The sequence below is a fragment of the Ursus maritimus genome, unplaced genomic scaffold (genome assembly GCF_017311325.1).
Source record: "Ursus maritimus isolate PB19 unplaced genomic scaffold, ASM1731132v1 scaffold_27, whole genome shotgun sequence".
NCBI lineage: Eukaryota > Metazoa > Chordata > Mammalia > Carnivora > Ursidae > Ursus > Ursus maritimus.
The window spans coordinates 14,158,510-14,175,991 of NW_024425230.1; the positions used below are offsets into that span (position 1 = coordinate 14,158,510).

Below are 17,482 nucleotides of genomic sequence, written 5' to 3' on the forward strand. Positions count from 1 at the left end.
ACCAATGCCAATGCCGTTGCTCAATCCTTCAGTCCACAAATGTCCTTTGCACCATGCCCTGGAAGATACTCACTGAGAACTTCCGCAAAAACTTTCAAAAAAATGTCTATATTGTGTTGAAAAAAATATATATATACAATATATATACAAAAAAATATATATATATACACACTGAATTTTACTCGCCAAATTTCCTTTTCTTAAATCACATAATTGTAGTTGCAAATGTTGTGGGGATCCACAGCTGTCATACAGAAACATCTCAAAATTAATCATAATAATAATATCTAGCATTTAAGTGCTGAAAAAAGACCTAGGTATCCCATAGACACTGTTGCTGACCGGACCCCACTGCATGGAAAGAAAGCCCGATTTCACAAGCAAATTCATTGCCCAAGGTCACATAGCTAGGAAACTCTGTAGTTCAGCAAGGCCTGACTGTGCAACTCAAAGCTAGTTCTCCTTTCCTCATGTCAAACTGCCTGCAAAGGGAAGCTTCACTGATGAGAATTTCCTCAGAGAGGCCGGGTAGGGCTTTAAATTACTAGCATCAAGGTGCTCTCCGAAAACAAAATATGAAACAGGTCTTAAGAGACAGTTATGACTCATTCACACTGTCAAAGTGTTTCCTCATGCAAAAAAGGGTATTTCCCAACCACGGGGAGATAAAATAACTGAGCCTTAAAATTACAACAACAAAGAAAATGAAAAGAGAAGAAAATAAGTGAGAACTTGAAAGTGAGAAGGAACAGTATGTAACAGGTCTGTGCTGTTCAGCACATGCGGATACCACCTCGTCTTTAACTCTGAGAAGCAGTATGTATTTTTAGGGTAGGTTTCACCCCACTGCAGGGTAATGCTGTGTAGCCAGCTCCCGAGAGATGCTTTTGTTATCTTTTGTACCTCAGGAGAGGAAATAGGAAAAGGATACCAAAAAGATCCTTTAAAATCCGTGAAGAGGAAGGACATCATGATCCCTAGGACAGGTACATGTCTAAGTTACAAACAGGAAATAGCTAAAATAAAGGAAGAGTCCAGTGACAACACATAGAAGAAAAGGGACATCTTAAATTATTTTTTGTGGCTGTGAAGAAACTTAACACTCATCTGGAAAAACATTTCCTATTATGTGAAGGAAACAGGACGGCACAGTGATGTGTGAAATGAGAAGGGCATTATTCTTTGCACCTCCTAAAATAACACATTGGCCATTCATCACTGGAAGCCCAAATCCCCACCACTCAGATAACGCTTTGGGACACGGAGTTCTCTGCATTTGTGCATTTACGCAACTCATCCTTGGCTCCGTGGGCTAGCACAAAGTTTCTGATCCTCCTGCCATGGGTGTCGCCAGGACACTGGTATGTCACAGCGGTGACAAGTGTCAGAGGTCCCGGGAAATGTCTGAAGTGTCTCAGTTACCCTGTATAGGCACAGGAGGGAGAGACGAGACCAGGCTAAAGTCTTCGGAGAGGCAGTATCTGCAAAATGACCAGGGGACAACCTCCTGCAGGAACTGGAGGGTGTGACATGGCCTCGTTTGCTATCCCAAAGCACCAACATGGCCCATGGGGTTGTCCATGAAGCTATGACCGCCCCCTGTGGGATAAGCAGTGTTGGCGATGAGGCCTGCACAAAGCCATGTAATCACAGCTATGGCACATGGAGGCTGAAGAGCTGAGGACTCAACTGGTAGCATGCTGTTCCCCTAGGGGGTGTCTGGATATGCGTGATGGAATGCGGATGTGTTGTGTGTATATTTTCCGCACACTAACTGAGGAATGCAACAGGTATCAGGTGGGTGAGAGCCAGATTGACTAAACATCCTGCAACATGCCAGACAGTCCCACGGAACATGGTGCCTCCGCTGAGAAACACGACAGGAGTGTTCTGTGGGTACCAAACTCCGCACCCATCTATCTCAGGAGACCTGCTGGCGATGGATGGGGTGATGAAGGCAAGAAGAGCTAACAGTCTGTATGCCAGATGCTGTGCTCAGTATTTTACTGAAAAAGCAGTGCACAAGGTATTGGGTTAGCTGGGTCTCACCCCATTTCTGCTTCTAAGTTCCCTGCTGATGGAAAAACATTCACTGCTCTGGGCCTCTGCATTCCCTCATCAGTGAATCAAAGGGGTTATACTAGATGAGTCATTTTCAATTTTTAGCTTTCAGCAATAAGACTTTCCCTCAATTAGAACCCCAATACAGAAGAGGGGTAAAAGTTGAGGTGCTCTGGCTTCAGGATAGAGGTTTTAGGAGACGCCCCCCCCCCCCTTTCTCCAAGGGGTGAGCCGCAGGCATCTATCTCTCTGAACCCAGGGTTCCAGAGACCTTGGTTTGGAGAAGATGACAAACAGCTGTTGAGAGCCCTTTGAAGGCTTGTATCCTAGATATAAGTTTTGGGTACAAATTGTATGTATATGGGTTGAACAAAAGGCAATGATTTGATGGAAATAAATCGGTCTTGGAAAACACAAAATCCTAGCCCTGGCACTCGCTGCTCTGAAGTCCACGGCCAAGTCATTTGTAAGCCTCTTATACTCTATTCCTTCCTCCACAGAACAGGAATAATGTTGCTAACTTGCAGGCCTATTTGAAAGATCAGAGATGATCTTTCCACCACCATTTCCATGGTACTTCTCAAGGGCCAGCCGTGGTACAGACACAATCTCATTTAACGGTATTGCTACAACAAGGAAGCCATAATATTCATGGTATTGCAGTTACATATGGGTGAGCCCCTCAATTAAGCTGGGAGGGTGCAGAGTAAAGAAATGAAAGAAAACAGATCTTGCCTCAATAGATTTCATTACGGTTTGCCATGAAGCTCATCAAGGACATTGAAAATTTTCCCATCATTTTGAGACACCTAGCTTCATCTTCTTACTAAATTATATGGTATTTTACTAAGTGGCAAACCAAAATTATAGGGTACATTGGAAATCTACACACTTGATTATTGAACAATGCAGGGGTCAGATGTGCACAGTCCAAAACCTGCACGTAACTTTTCACTCCCCCCAAAACTCAACTATTATATAATAGCCCCCTGTTGACCAGAAGCCTTACCGATAATATCAACAGTTAACACATATTTTGTAGGTTATCTGTATTCTCACAACAAAGTTAGCGAGGGAAAAGAAAACATTACTTTTAAAAAAATCATGAGGAAGAGAAAATACATTTACAGTACTGTACCGTATTTATTAGGAAAAAAATCGCGTATAAGGGGACCGAGCCGTGCATAAACATTTCTCACACAGCATGAGATGGCACAATAACTTTTTTTTTTAGAGAATTTCCGACACACACTATTTTCCTCTGTTTTAATCAATATGAAATGACATTTACCAGTTAAAATAAAATAAAGATTTTTCCCCAGGTTAGGCTCCAGCTTACTTATGGCGGCTGGGTGGGGATGTGAGGTTTTATTCTAAGCCCAAACAGATCATGACATTCTCTCTGACCAGCCTCACGCAGAAACCAGCTCCACACACGTCTCCCACGAGTTAGAAAGCGAGCAGACTCACGTGCCCAGACGCTCCTCGTGCTTTCTGCTGTCCTTTCCCCATACTTCAATGTCCAAAATGCCCATCCTGTCAGAGAAGTAGTGAAAGTCAAACTGTTCCCGCCACTGCGGATTTGCACTCTTACACAGTGTCTAGAAAACATGCAGTTATAATATTTATTTTCTTAAAATACCATTCATCGCTACAGCAGCTATATACATTCATTTCATTTCTACACGGCAGGAGATCATGACGATGTGCCTCTCCCTTAGAAAGCTAACCTTTCCGTTTTGGAATGAAAGGGACTTGGAGCTTTCGGGAATTGGCAAAGCATCGCTACCCGTTTAGCTCACCCGCAGATTCAAGAATTTATCCAGCCAGTTAGCAAGAGTGACCCCACCAGAATTACCCCACGAGGAACCATCAATTATATATATATTGTAGACATATAAAACATATCTCCATAGACAGTTACGGTTGCTCTCTCTTACAAAAGATACTCCTCTCACTGGTTAATTGAATGCAAGTAAGTAACGGTTTTATTAGCACTCATTCAGTGCCGGCTTAAGAAGTATATAAATTAGCACGCTGAGGTGTTCATTCAGGTCTGTCCCCTGCATTGCATGAGACACCCGTCACGGGGACATTGCTGCCTGTTTTTAAATCTGAGTTTACTGAATCCAGTCACTTGAGCGAGACAAAGACGAAGAAGACCCCCTATAGCCCCACCGAAAAAGTAAACAGCCTGGTTTGAGAACTCCCCAAGTGTTTCTGTGTTCTCCCAGTGACTGCAAACTGCTTATGTGTTTGATCCATTAGCAGCATTTTTCGCTTTTGTTTCATTGACCCAGAGACTGAATTTGTGAATAAAACAGAGCAAGAACACTGGGCACGGGCGATCAGGTTCTAAAAAGCACTATGTCAACTGTTAAATCCAAGCACCGAACTATTCCTGCAGGGAAAATGGGGACAACCCAGATGCCGGCTGTAGCCAACATCGTGTAATATCATTTAAGCTCTTTCTCATATTGAGCTTAATATATCAGATCACAGAATTTAGACACCACGGGGAAAAAAATATTCGACCACAAATTAAATGTGATATTCCCCAAGGGGGACTGTAGCAAAAACCGGACTAATTCTGCACTTCACCTTAGTCCAAAGGGCTAAGGGTACTTAGCGATGAATAATTTTTCTGTAAGTCCTTAGCCTGACCCTGGCTGCCTAAGGAATCTTAGTGGAGAAATGTGTTCACTCTGGATACATTCGCTGTCAGGTACAGCCTGAAACTACCTGATTAAAATAGTCATCTGCCTAATTCTCCTGTAACTCGCCCAGAATTTTTTACATTTCTCGAAAATGGTTCTCCAGTGTGAACTTCAATTCTTTACTCCTTGTGGTGGAGTAAGTGATGTTTAATGTTTGATTTTCCACTGAAGAGCGTGCAGCAGAGACAACCTCTTGCTCTCTAAATCATTTCCCAACTGCATCTGTCTGCATGCGTTATGTCCTCGTTATGTCCTCTATACTGGAAAGCCCAAATTGCAAATATCCTCAGGTCTATTTTCGAAATCTTCCACCAATGTTGTTGTTGGTTTTGGTTTTTGTTGTTGTTTTTTTTTTTTTTAATGTGGCTTTTGGCAAGTGACTTCACTTCCAAATATCCTAGTTACCTCAATCCATAAAACCTAGGAAATATTCCTGTCTGACAGTTATGCAAAACGAATTCATTACCATGGTTTGGAGACTACGGTTTTTGAAATAAAAACCACACCAAATTACTAAGATTAAAAATTAAGTGGAATTTGTTTCAGGAGAATAAGATGATTGAGTTTTAAAGGCAGTTAAAAATGCCATTACTTTTGTTCAAAACAAATCACTAATATTTCAGTTAAAAAAAAAATACAATCACCACCAGCATCAAATGTCTGTTTTTGGTGTTAATACTAACAAGTAAGAGAAAGCAAAGAGTATATGATTTTGAAAATATTTTTCATTATCTTGAATATTTTCACCCAAATACAATATATTACATGACTTTGTTTTTGTAGGATTTTGAAAATATTTAGTTATCCTCTTCCTGCAATCTTTGAAACAATGTTTGCTTATTTTCAAAATGAAAATAAATCATACATCCAAATCCGTTATTTAATAAGCTTTCTCTAGCTCCAGTTACTATATTAAAATAAATTATGCTAAGCAACCCAATAGGTATATTAATTGACCACAGCTATACAATTATTTTGTTGTCTGGAAAGCTCCTAATAAAGTTACGAGGGCTAAAAATAAATTTCTCCTCTTCTTGTGAAATTCAGAGTGGAAAACATTTTTTTCAGCTCCTTTATTATGAACGATCTTGTTCTTCTTAAGGAATTGACAGAACTTACCTTACTTTTATACCTCTGATCTCCCAGTTTTAACTGGACAAACATCTCTGTCATGCTTCCTCCTGAGACATTCTTCCCTTCCAACAACGTTATACTTATAATCCCGTTCCAGAGTTGGTTCTTTTTCAAAGACTCTGAGAGCCGCAGGTTACGTATCAAAGAGGACTAAAGCAAAGAATGAAGATGACATATAAACTTGCTGATAATTCTTGAGTGTGACTTTGGTGATCACAGGAATTCCAGCTTTCAATATGGGATTATGAATGGCACTCCCTGACTGGTGAAAGTGTTATTAGTCTTCATTGATTTTGCAAACCTGCAAGCACAGTTATGTGATTTCCCTCTCGAGCACTGGACTTGTAACAATACAGTGAAGGATGACTGGGAGCAACACTTGAATTTGGCACTGGCCTATACTCCCACCCAGATGTGCTCCTTGGTAGGAATTCTTCATCGAGGCCTTCAGCTATTTTAATAGTAGGAAGGGAAGAAAGGCATTCTGGGCAACAGAGAGAGAAGAGCAAGGCACTGCTTTGCAGGGAAACAAAATTCCTCTGGGTATTTAGAAATAATGGTTTTGAATTTATCCTTCACACTTGAATCTGTCCACACTTCCCTGTATTCCTTGGGCTACTACTAAAAAGCCCAAAACCACTGTGAGATTCACAACTCCAGATACAGCCTACAATCTGCTGGCCAGCCAAATGAGCTTTGCAGACCTGCAGGGAGGGGAAGGATGTAGAAAGCACTTAGCATGGTGCCTGGGATCCAGGAGAGACTCGGTAACTGTTAACTTATTTTTTTTTTCCTTTTATAAATTGTATTACTCATGCACACTCACACACACCTTAAACAGAATATAGAAAAAAGCAAACATCCCCTATTATTAAATTATAAAGAGGACAAGCACCCTTTATTTATTTTTAATTTCCATTATGTAAATTTTCAAACATACACAAAGGCAGAGAGACTGGTATAGAAATCTCCACGTACTTATTCCTCTGATTCAACATTTTGCCAATCTGATTTCATGTATCCCTTCCCTCTTTTTCTCTGGCTGAAATATTTGAAAGCAAAAGTCCCTATTTGTTTTTCCCTAAGCACCATGCCATGATCACACTCCACAAAAGTAACCATAATTCCCTTCATATCGTTAAATACCCAGCATGTATTCACATTTCCCTGAAGGTCTCAACCATGTCTTTTTTATGGCTAGTTTGTCTGAATTTAGTTGGCGGAGTTCATTTACGTTCGCCGCTCCATACGTGACGTGGTACAAGCATAGACTGCTTTCTTTGAAGGAGAAATAAATGGACTGAAGAATGTAAATGGCATCAAGTACCACAGTAAAGCAATGAATTTCTCACACTATATATCATTCCTGTCATCTACTCGGTATATCTCCGAGATCATTCAGACACCAATTTGCTCGGACACCAGTTAGTCACGATTTATCACAACAAATGGTATGTCAGTATCATATTAATTACACACCAGCTTACCTCATCCAACGTCACTCCACCACTTTTAAAAATGGCACAGCAGAGCCACACCATGCATTTGGTTGGTCATTTTGTGACTACCTTAAACAAAACACACTTAGGGAAATCCACACTCTCAAATTTCACATCTGCGTTGCTTTTCTCTTAAAATGCACACACACGCAGGCACGCACACACACACAGACACACGCGCGTTTTGGAGGGGCTGAGACCGCGCGGGGAGGGCGCGTGAGATTTTAGAAAGAAAAAGAAAAATCCTTTTCCTCTGGAGAACATGGGCAGTTCTTGCTTAACTTCTGCTTCCAGTTCAGTTGTGGATAGAATATATTCGATAATGAAACTTGATGAAATAATTAAAGTTAGGCAATTTCATGTTTATTAAAAACACAGCCTATAAATAGACACACATATAAACAGATATGCGTATGTGTTTATAAATCTATATGTGAGCGTATAGCTCTGGACAGACTGAATACATTTTATAGCTTATTAAGTGCACGGGCTGAAAACGTCTATCTTTAAAAGGAAAATGAGATTTTGATTCATATATCCTGCTACAATTCCCTTTTCTTAAAATTTTTTTCTTCTTACAGTTTGACTTGCCAACCAACGAGCTAAAGCATGACCTGTCCCATGGCCATGCTTCAAAGCTCCGACAGATATATTCCTCCCTAAACACTGCAACTATTTCAAAATCCTTTTTATAAAGAAGGGAGTAATGTCCACAAGGGATCAAAGGGCATCCTACAGTCTGGCAATTGCCTAAGAAAAATGGTAGTGCTTCCATGAAATATGCCCTAAAATAATTTTGTGGCTTGGTATGTCCTAATTTCAAATTGGATGTTTATCTTGGAAAGGCTTCTATCTAACTTGTCCATAAAACAGCCCCACTTAGCTCTATGAGCTCTGTGAAAATGGAATCCAAAGCTGGTTATTAAGGGGGCCGAGAGATAGGTTCCATATGGCGGAACAGCATGGGAGGGCAAGGCTAAGGCCTACATCAGGCGCGGCTTGGCTGGAGCTCCTGATCTATCCACGGACACTCGTTGCATTACACCATAACATCTGGATTATTGCTTGTAATGTCCCTGGGAAACATCCACTTTCCATCAAAGCCTTTATCTATCTCCGTCGGACTTTGAACATTTTAGTATTTAACGCAGTCATGTTTGATGTGACGGACTTGGTCTTTGCCGGCCAAGATTTTTTTCCCCCTTACTAAAGGCAGCGTAGGAAAAGTGAACTATTTATTGCAGAGTTCACAGATAGAAAGGAACACAGGGCCTTTATTCTCCTTATTTTCCCCTCAATCTTTCTGCAAAACCCACTACAAGTTTATGTCCAAAAAAGTTTCATCTGACAGCAACATATTCTGGGTGTCTGTGTTTGCTTGAAAGAAGTGTCTTAATTACTTTAACATTTATTTGTCTTTAGCCTTGAGACAAGTAATGAGGCTTAAGAGCGGAGTCCGTGGGGGAGGGGCAGGTACTATAGGGGCCATCCTGGGTGTGCTCTGATGCAGAGCTGGGCTCCCCAAATCTTTTGTGTTCTTCGAACAATCCCTTTCTCCCCATAATAAATCCACTCCTCTGCACTCACTCAGCTAACTTCATAGCTCAGGTTTTCATGTCTGTGCCTGAGCCTATAAATGAAATTTGTCATCGTAATGCAGCTTGGAATGTGAAAGGAGAGAAGGAAATGACCCATCAAGGGAGAAGCCCACCCCACCTGAGTTGAAACAAACACCAGGAGTTAGAGCAAAGTTTCTGGGTCCCGACCCTAATTTCTCAGCCGACATAAAGGATAAAATAGAGTACATCAGGGTTTTGTTATTTTTCTCTTTCCTCCCAAAGGATCAGAACCTTTCACCATTTCTGTGTTGTTTCATTCATAGGCTCTCTCTCTTCCTCAGCCCCCACCCTCTACCAAATCCACGCCCTTCCCCTGAACAGAAATCGTGACTTCCATCTGAAGCACACGCATTAGTTATTATCAGTGACTATGAGGTGTGATATTTAACTTAGAAACGTACTGACTTTCATGGGGACCTGGGTGGCTCAGTTGGTTAAGAGTCCGCCTCTTGGCTCAGGTCACGGTCTAGTCTCAGGGTTTTGGGATCTAGTCCCACATCAGGCTCCACACTCAGCAGGGAGTCATCTGTCTGCTTGAGATTCTCTCTCTCCCTCTCCCTCCGTCCCTCCCCCCTCCTCACGCACTCACTCTCTCTTTTTCTCTCTAAAATAAATAAATCTTAAAAAAGAAAAAAAGGAAAAAGGAAAAAAAATACTGACTTTCAGAAAAATGGAAAGCTTCAGGAACAATTTACTTCTGGGTCATGACAATCCCAGGGACAAGGACAGAAGGGTAAAAAGGGAGCAAAGCTAAAGGTAAGGGTTGTAAACTTCCACTCCCAACAGGTGGAGAATCTTCACAAATTTGTGATCTGGGCATAGACTCTCCAAACAGTGAATGACTGCCATTCCTGGGACTTAGAAAATGGATTACAGCTTGACCACATGCATTATTGGAGGATTTTGGCCAAGTGGCATGCTGGGGAGACAGTGATATGGACTCCAGTCTTTTGGCATGATTGCAAAAGAAAACCCAGAAATGACAGGCATGTCAGCAAGGTGCCTCCACTCTGTCGTGGGCCAGGAGGAATGGCAGAGAGGTTAGGAATAAAGAAAGATCTTAAAAGGAGAAGCATGCAGTCCAGGAGCCGGGGCCACAGCCTGTAGTCATCAAAAGCAACATGACAGCTGTCTATGCCACACTCCAGAACAGACCATGCTGACCAATACCACGGAACAATCATCCAAAGCACTCCCTTGGGTGGGATAAAACACCAACCTGATTTTCAAAGATAGAAATGAAAAAGAGGGGTAGCGGGAAAATATTTTTTCTAGATTTTTCTAGGAAGGCATACCTATCATGTGCCTAATACTGTGTGGGTACTTTTTCTATGAGCTCAGTTACGGGAATATAAAAATAAGTGTTCTAATGCCACCAATGCCTATTTTGACTCTCAGCAGTTTTCCTAAGTCATCGTGAGAAAGGAGGTGTCAGGGGAAACAAATGCATGGGGAAAAAACTGACTAAGTTTGTAAGCTAAATGAACAATAAAACAAGATTCAACTCTGCTGGCATTGCTTAGAAAAGCTAAGGGAGAACATTCAGTCTATAAAAGGTTTCCCTGAAATATTCCTTCCAAGCTTTTTTTTTTTTTTTCACATGTAAAACAACTGTTCATTGTCAACAGCTTTTATAGAATGACATGAGAAGATCCATACGTTCATGGAACAAGCTTCCAGAGAAGCTCCTCTTGGCAGCTTCTTATATCATCCAAAGAGGATCCTGCCGGCATAAATTCTCTGAGAACCACACAAAAAATCTTTGCGTAAGGATGTAAAGAAAGCCTTTTAAATTTCCCACAAGGACATGGACATGGACCATGAGATTTATATTCGTACGCGAGAACTAGATTATAGTCCCAAGGATAATGAATAACCTGCAGGTCGGACAGACACATTAGCTAGAAAAGTTTTATACGAAATTTAACATTTTTTCCTTGTGAAAAAAAATGCCATTGCTCAGTTTCCGCACTCCAAAATTAAAGACGAAGACTTTGAAAAAATTGATAAAGTCTATAAATACCCACTTCTCAGGGATTAGGACCAGGAAAATGCTTCTAACGCATTTCCTATCCTTAAAAGCTAAAGTGGAAAAAAAAAAAAAATGAAGCTCACATGATTCAACAAGATTTTCTTTTTCTCCCTAACCCTAGGAGAGTTCAAAGTTAAATGTTGTGTTCGTATGTAGTAACACCGTATGCAGTATTTCTGGATTCCCTTCTGTGTTGCACATTTCTATGTCTTTCCTTCAGGTACAATACTTCAAGGGCATCCCTTTCCAGAACCTGCCATACCTCCCTATACCGTGAGGCAGGCAAGGCACTCACTCTCAGTCTTCTGCAACGGGCAGGGCTGGCCCCTGAGTACCTTCGGATGTTTTGTGCTCTGGGCACTGGACTTACTTCATCCTAGTCCCAGCTCTACTTAAGACTTAGCAGCTTTGCCTTCGAGCTTCTAGCTTCCCAACACCCCACGTCAGACCCAAGTTCACACCAGTGGTTCTCAAACTTGAACATGCTTCAGAATCACCTGGGAGGCATGCTAAAAGATTGCTGGGCTCCATCCACAGAGTTTCTGATTCAAGAGGTCCAAAATGTTTGGGGGCGGGGGTGGGTCATGAATTCACATTTCTAACAATTTCCAGGTGATGCTGATGCTGCTGGTCTCAGGGGCTCTACTTTGGAAAGCTAATTGGCCGAAGCCTGATACTAAATCCTTTGGAGTACTTGCCATGGACCACATTATTTTATATGGTCATATCTCAATTCACTTCTTCTTCCCTCTCATTTGGGAAGGTTCGCTGCAGTCTTTATCTGTCCCCAGTATTCAGCCCACCTGCAAGGCTAGCATAGGGTCTAACCACGCCCTCTGAATACCCTTACCTCCCTACTCCCTTGTCTCCCGCTGACTCGGCAATTACAATGGCCAAGTCAGTTTCATCCTTGAATCTTCAGGACAGTATTCGGCCAACCTAGTATGCACATAGTGACAGGGTTTGGGCCAAAGTGGACTCTTATGTCATAGAAAGGAGACATTTAATGAAAAGTTTAGGGAGGCAGTGGCTCTGCTTTTCTGGTCCAGAGCACACATGAGACTAGAGAGTGCCAACAGATTCATGGCCCTACCTGAGGTCCCCAGAAATAAGGAAAGCCCCTAGAGGTCCTTCTGCCCAGGGCATTGGGCAAATGCAGTGTAACTTCAAGATAGATGATAGATAGACAGACAAATAAATTAGGTTAAAGAGATACAGACAGATATATAGACAAATAAATTAGGCAGATGAGATTAGATATATAGATAGATAGATAGATAGAGATAGAGATAGTTTTATAGATTTATAGACTGCCTTCCATAAGTCCTAGATGTCAGACAGAAACACAGGGACAGACCGAGCAAAAGGAATAAAAGGGAAGGAAAACAGAGAGGGTATAACCTAAATTCATGCGGAACCCTTATCCTGTGATTCATGATTCTTACAACGTAATGACAATTGTAAAAGTATTCAAAAAAGCCAACAGCAAAGGCTTAGCCCCTATAGGTTGCATCAGAATCCAACAGGAAAAGAGAACCACAACAGGTACTGAAAATAGAAGGGATATAGTGCAAAGAACTGGTCTCACAGGTATAGGATGGCTGAGAGACCACATAGACAGGGCTAAGAAAATCTAAGGTCGGCAACGGAAGGAAGCTCTCCCCAACGCTCTCAGGAGTGGTACGGGAGAAGATAAACTTTCCCTGCCAAGGTCCAGAGAGCAAGTATTCAGGTTTCAGGCTGTTAGGTCTCTGCCCCAACTACAATATTCTGCCGCTGCCAGGTAGAGACGATGCTTACACAGATGGGTACGGCTGTGTTACAACATTGCTTGCAAACACAGACATAGAGCTGGATTTGTGCCCTCGGGCTGAGGATTTGCAAGCCCTGGATAGTGAGACAAAAAGAGTAAATACTAGGGTCAGGCTCACCCGGTAAAAGCTGAAACCATGAGAGGTCTAAGGGAAAATGCAAAATACAGTCCATGTCCAGATACCACGTGAAACAGAGGGAAAAGGAAGACATACCCTGGAAATTCTCCTACCCGGTAGTATCCTACCCCTATCTCTCATGGTATAAAGCCAACTGGAGGCTACCTGACAGGGAAACCTAGAAGACGTATCCTGTGGTATCAGCCTCTGTAATAACAGAGAGGAACAAAGATATAAGAATATGAAGCTGAACAGCCCAAAGATTGTCACCACTAGTCAACTAATCTCATACATAAAAAAAGTCACAGTGGTATAGTTCAGATCTCTTACTTCGGATTACTGGTATACCCGGTATAAACCAGTGGTCAAAAGAAGGGCTATGTAAAAAATTGGTATTTATCACAGGGCAAATGAATGTACAGTAAAGGAAATGCTAGGAAAGGGTAACCATGGTCAGCCAGATGACCTGCAAAGACCCAAAGAAAGCACAGGAGAAGGGTGTGGGTGTGGGTGCGTGTGCAGAGATTTCTGAATACAATCAGTGACTTTTCAAGTCCATCTTTTATCATTGTGAGTTTTTTTCCCCCATTAAACTATCTGATTAGAGAAGTCACTGCCGTTAATTTTCTCTCTAAGTGTTACATACATTAGTAAGATTTGGAAACAAATCTATTCACAGAAAAGATTATGTATAATAAATATCTAAAAAGAGCTAGTTATCTGATTCAGGCCCTGTTAAATCAAATTCTCAATTCTCATGTTAAAATGCTCATCAGAAGGTAAACAGAGGCTCTAGGTGAAACCAAAACCTACTTTTAAAGGCAATCTCTATGTATTTACTACATTACAGTCAAGGTCAATAGAGTAAGAAAACAGTTTAGAAGACAGTCTGCCATTCTGGGCCCCTTTGGATGGTGCAAAATTATAAACTTATGGGGTTTAAGAGGCAATTACCTAAATAAAGTCAAGCCATTAAAAGAATAAGATTGAGGTGAAAAAGTCAATGACATTTTATAGAGAATATATTACTGAGGACTAGCAAAAATTTTAGATACTCATGGTATAGTAATCTTCTCCATGTCAAACTTCTGTTCCTTCATTTTAAAATATAATATTGAAATCCTAAAAAAAAAAAAAAATGAAGAAGCAGCTTACAGTTTTAAAAATACCAAGATAGGTTGATCAGGGTATTTTAACTACTTTGACAGAGGGTTAATCATCGTGCCTACAGATTTTCCACGGGACTCATTTTCATAAGTCCAATTAGAAGTTCCCTCTCTTCCTCTGCAAAAACTTCAAACTCTAAGTAGCAAAAAGTCAACCTAACAACTGAAATTCTTCACCGACACATAAACCGCATCTCTCACGTAAGATCGTGAGCAGCATTCGATGAGCTCTACTCATCGAAGGTTTTATTAAACACAGGCCCCAGGTCTGGGCATTTAAGTCTCTGAGCCCAGCACACTGAAGTCAAAATTCTAGAAACGATCACAGAAGGGGAAAAAAGAACACAGCAGCTCAGTGGTAAGACACAAGTCTGCAGTACAGATATAAATACTGCTCTCCAGGATCCTCTGTGCCTTTCGTATTTGTGATATCTTTATCCAGGCCGTCAACATTTCTTCTCTCCCTCCTCATTCCTTTGGTCATTCTCCCATAACCTCTCCTGTCCTCCCTCGACTCCAATATTCCCCAAGCTCACAATTTTTCTTTCTAGCCTTTATGTTCTCCCACAAACTGCCAGAGCTCTTCCACAGGCCGGAGCTCCCTAACTAAAGATGGTTATTGATGTACAATACCAGTGTTTTAGTGCAGCAGAAGAATCAATAAACGAGAAAATACTGCTTTGTCAGGCTTCTCCAAAGCATGCCGGGAAACTTTACTGCTTCGGATGGTTACAGAAGCTCTTAATATGGGAGAGCAAGAGCTGGGCTCCCTTCTGTGGCAAGAAATGATGTTCTTCTACCCTCTAGTGACTACAAAGGAATAAGACAAAAGTTGGAGGAATTTCTGAGACAGCTTCACATTATTATTTATTGTCTCTTCATTTTATTTCTAAAACAAAACATAACCAAAAAAACACAAAAAAAACTAGAGTCTTGTAAACCAAGTGAACTGGTTAACAAAACAACTTATTGTGGTCATTTTTAGGATGTTCGACATGCCAAGTGTATACATTTTCCTAAGAGGTGGGCTTCGATTCCTTTGGATTTTAAAAAGCAAGGTTTGGAAAGTGTGCCTTTCTTCCCAAATGACTAGCGCTGGTCAGGTGACAATTCTGTCTCTCTCTCTTTCACACACACACACTTTTACAAACTCACAAAGCCTCTGTTTCAATCGCCTTATTTTACAGAGAAGTAAACAACTGAAGTAGCATGAGGTTAGAAATGAGAGCAGACAGGCCTTTGTGCAGGTACGTGTGTGTGTCAATGTATACACAATGTATATACAGAAATTGCCCGTGTTTCTGCAAAATAGCCACACACATCACCGCCACCTCCATGTTGGTTCTTTCTCTTTAAAAAGTAGCAGAGCAGCGAAATTAAGTTATACTTTCCTGGTTTTGTTTATGTTCACACCAATTTTGACATGTAGTCACTCACGACATACTAATTTAATCACCGGATAAATTAACAATGCTTTCTTACCTTGTACACGGAGAGCTTTTACAAATTGGACAACAGTTTATAATTGCTTAAAAGGATACTAGCAATGTAAAAAAAAAAAAAAAAAAGAAAAATACACCAGTACTTCATGAAGAAATCTTCCAAGAAACTCGCGGCAACAAAGGTAATAAATGGTAAAATAAGACTAATATAAGACAGATTTGTAAAATATACCACATTGTTCTCTTCGTTAATCTTTTCATTGCCCCTACCGACACCAAAGCTAGTTTCCATCTAGTGGTATATAACTTCCTAAAGGACTAATTTTAACAGCACAATACACCAAATAATCCGGGCTTAATGAAGTGTAACATTCTACCATGGCTGGTACATGTAAAATCTCACCACGAAAACATGTATAAGTTCACACATCTGGCTACGCCCTTATGAAATGAAATCTAACAGGGAGGTTGTTTCCTTATTCGTAGCAACAGTGAGAAGAACAGAACGCTGTCACCACGTATAAAGGTTGGATAATACCAGTCCTGTGTACATCTGTGTCTGCAACAAAGATGAACTTTCCCCCAGATGATGTAATGAGAAAAACAAGGATATTTACCTTGCTGGTACTCAACCGCTTCCGATTTGACCAACGCTAAGGATTGAGTCCATTGAATGGTGAAAAATGGCAAAAGGAAAGAGAGAAATAGATTCATTAGTAACATAACTCCGTTATTATTAGTTAGATGATGCATACTCTATTCAAACAACTAACACCTGAGTTCGGAGGTTACAGAGAACACACGTTTGAGCAAGAAAATAAAAACAGAAAAATCACATTTCTGTGGTCGAGTGACATCATTTTCTCTTAGTATTCAATAAGACAGGACATATGAATACTGCTCAATCTTTAGAAGTACCAGTTCTTAGTATGAGAAGGCTCTCGATCTTTAAAATGCTTTTAATTGCCTTAAAGCTCTATAATTTCTGTCTAAAAGCAAATTGCGAAGGCAGATTTTTCCTACTTGAAATATTCAGATAATATCGTAAAAATATTGAGGAAGTTCATGGACAATGTCAGTGCATGTTTAAGCTTCCATACTTTTAGATACTAAAAAAAAAATCATTCCATTTACCCCCAATGATCAAATCTCAATATTCAAAATAATAGGGAAAAAAAAATCCGAGCTGTTCCTGCACAATTAAGAAAAATAGGCTAATACAGCACCAAGGGAGAGAAGAACAAATTTTCTGAACAGCAAGTAACTTCACCACTGTTCTCTTTTGATCTCTCATTTGTCATGCTAAGGCTACTGAATTTCGTCTACAATTAAAATTCTTTCCTAGCAAAATCCTCTCATTACCCCTGTCACCGTCCAGGACTGCGAAGCTCTACTCTGGCTGGTTAACCAGCTAACTGGATGTTAAAACTTGGATAAATTTGGGAGATTACAGCGCAATTATGAACCTAATCCAGCAGACCACATTTACTATTATGCTTAAGGAAAAAATACCTTTAGGCAAATGACGTATCCACTTTGCCAATACATCCTCCCAATCAATTAGAAACCAGAAAATAAACAGTCTTTGGGGGAAATCTACTTACATTTCAGCGACCAGCAACTAGAAACACTGGTACAGAAATGACTTGAACATACTCTTTATTAAAAACACTCCCCCCTGGTGAAACTATGAGTTCCAACATTTAGCATGGGATGCAGTTACAGATGCTACAATCTGGGTATTAAAATCAGTTTTTTTTCTATTTTCTCTATATCATACTGACAAATATTTCCCCTCAAACAACAACCAAAATTAATTACCATCTTAGAAGTACACATGTCTAGCACTCTCTGACATATAACTCATTGGACTTTTTTTAA

General features: G+C 40.6%; 1 protein-coding gene across 5 annotated transcripts in view; it reads right to left on the reverse strand.

Annotated features, from left to right (window-relative positions):
* Window positions 1-17,482, reverse strand: part of MCTP2 (multiple C2 and transmembrane domain containing 2) — a 237,448-nt gene that overhangs the window by 126,569 nt on the left and 93,397 nt on the right. For 4 of the 5 annotated variants that reach the window (XR_005838055.1, XR_005838054.1, XM_040642742.1 and 1 more), the window contains 3 exons: window positions 16,219-16,254; window positions 5,898-6,062; window positions 3,532-3,662 (listed from right to left, as the gene is read on the reverse strand). Coding sequence is in view for 3 of the 5 variants with exons in the window: in XM_040642742.1 (XP_040498676.1) it covers window positions 3,532-3,662; window positions 5,898-6,062; window positions 16,219-16,254 (332 nt within the window). In the remaining 2 variants the exon portion in view is untranslated. Of the gene's footprint in view, window positions 1-3,531; window positions 3,663-5,897; window positions 6,063-16,218; window positions 16,255-17,482 lie in introns of those variants that run through there. The other variant, XM_008687622.2, reaches the window with a different exon arrangement.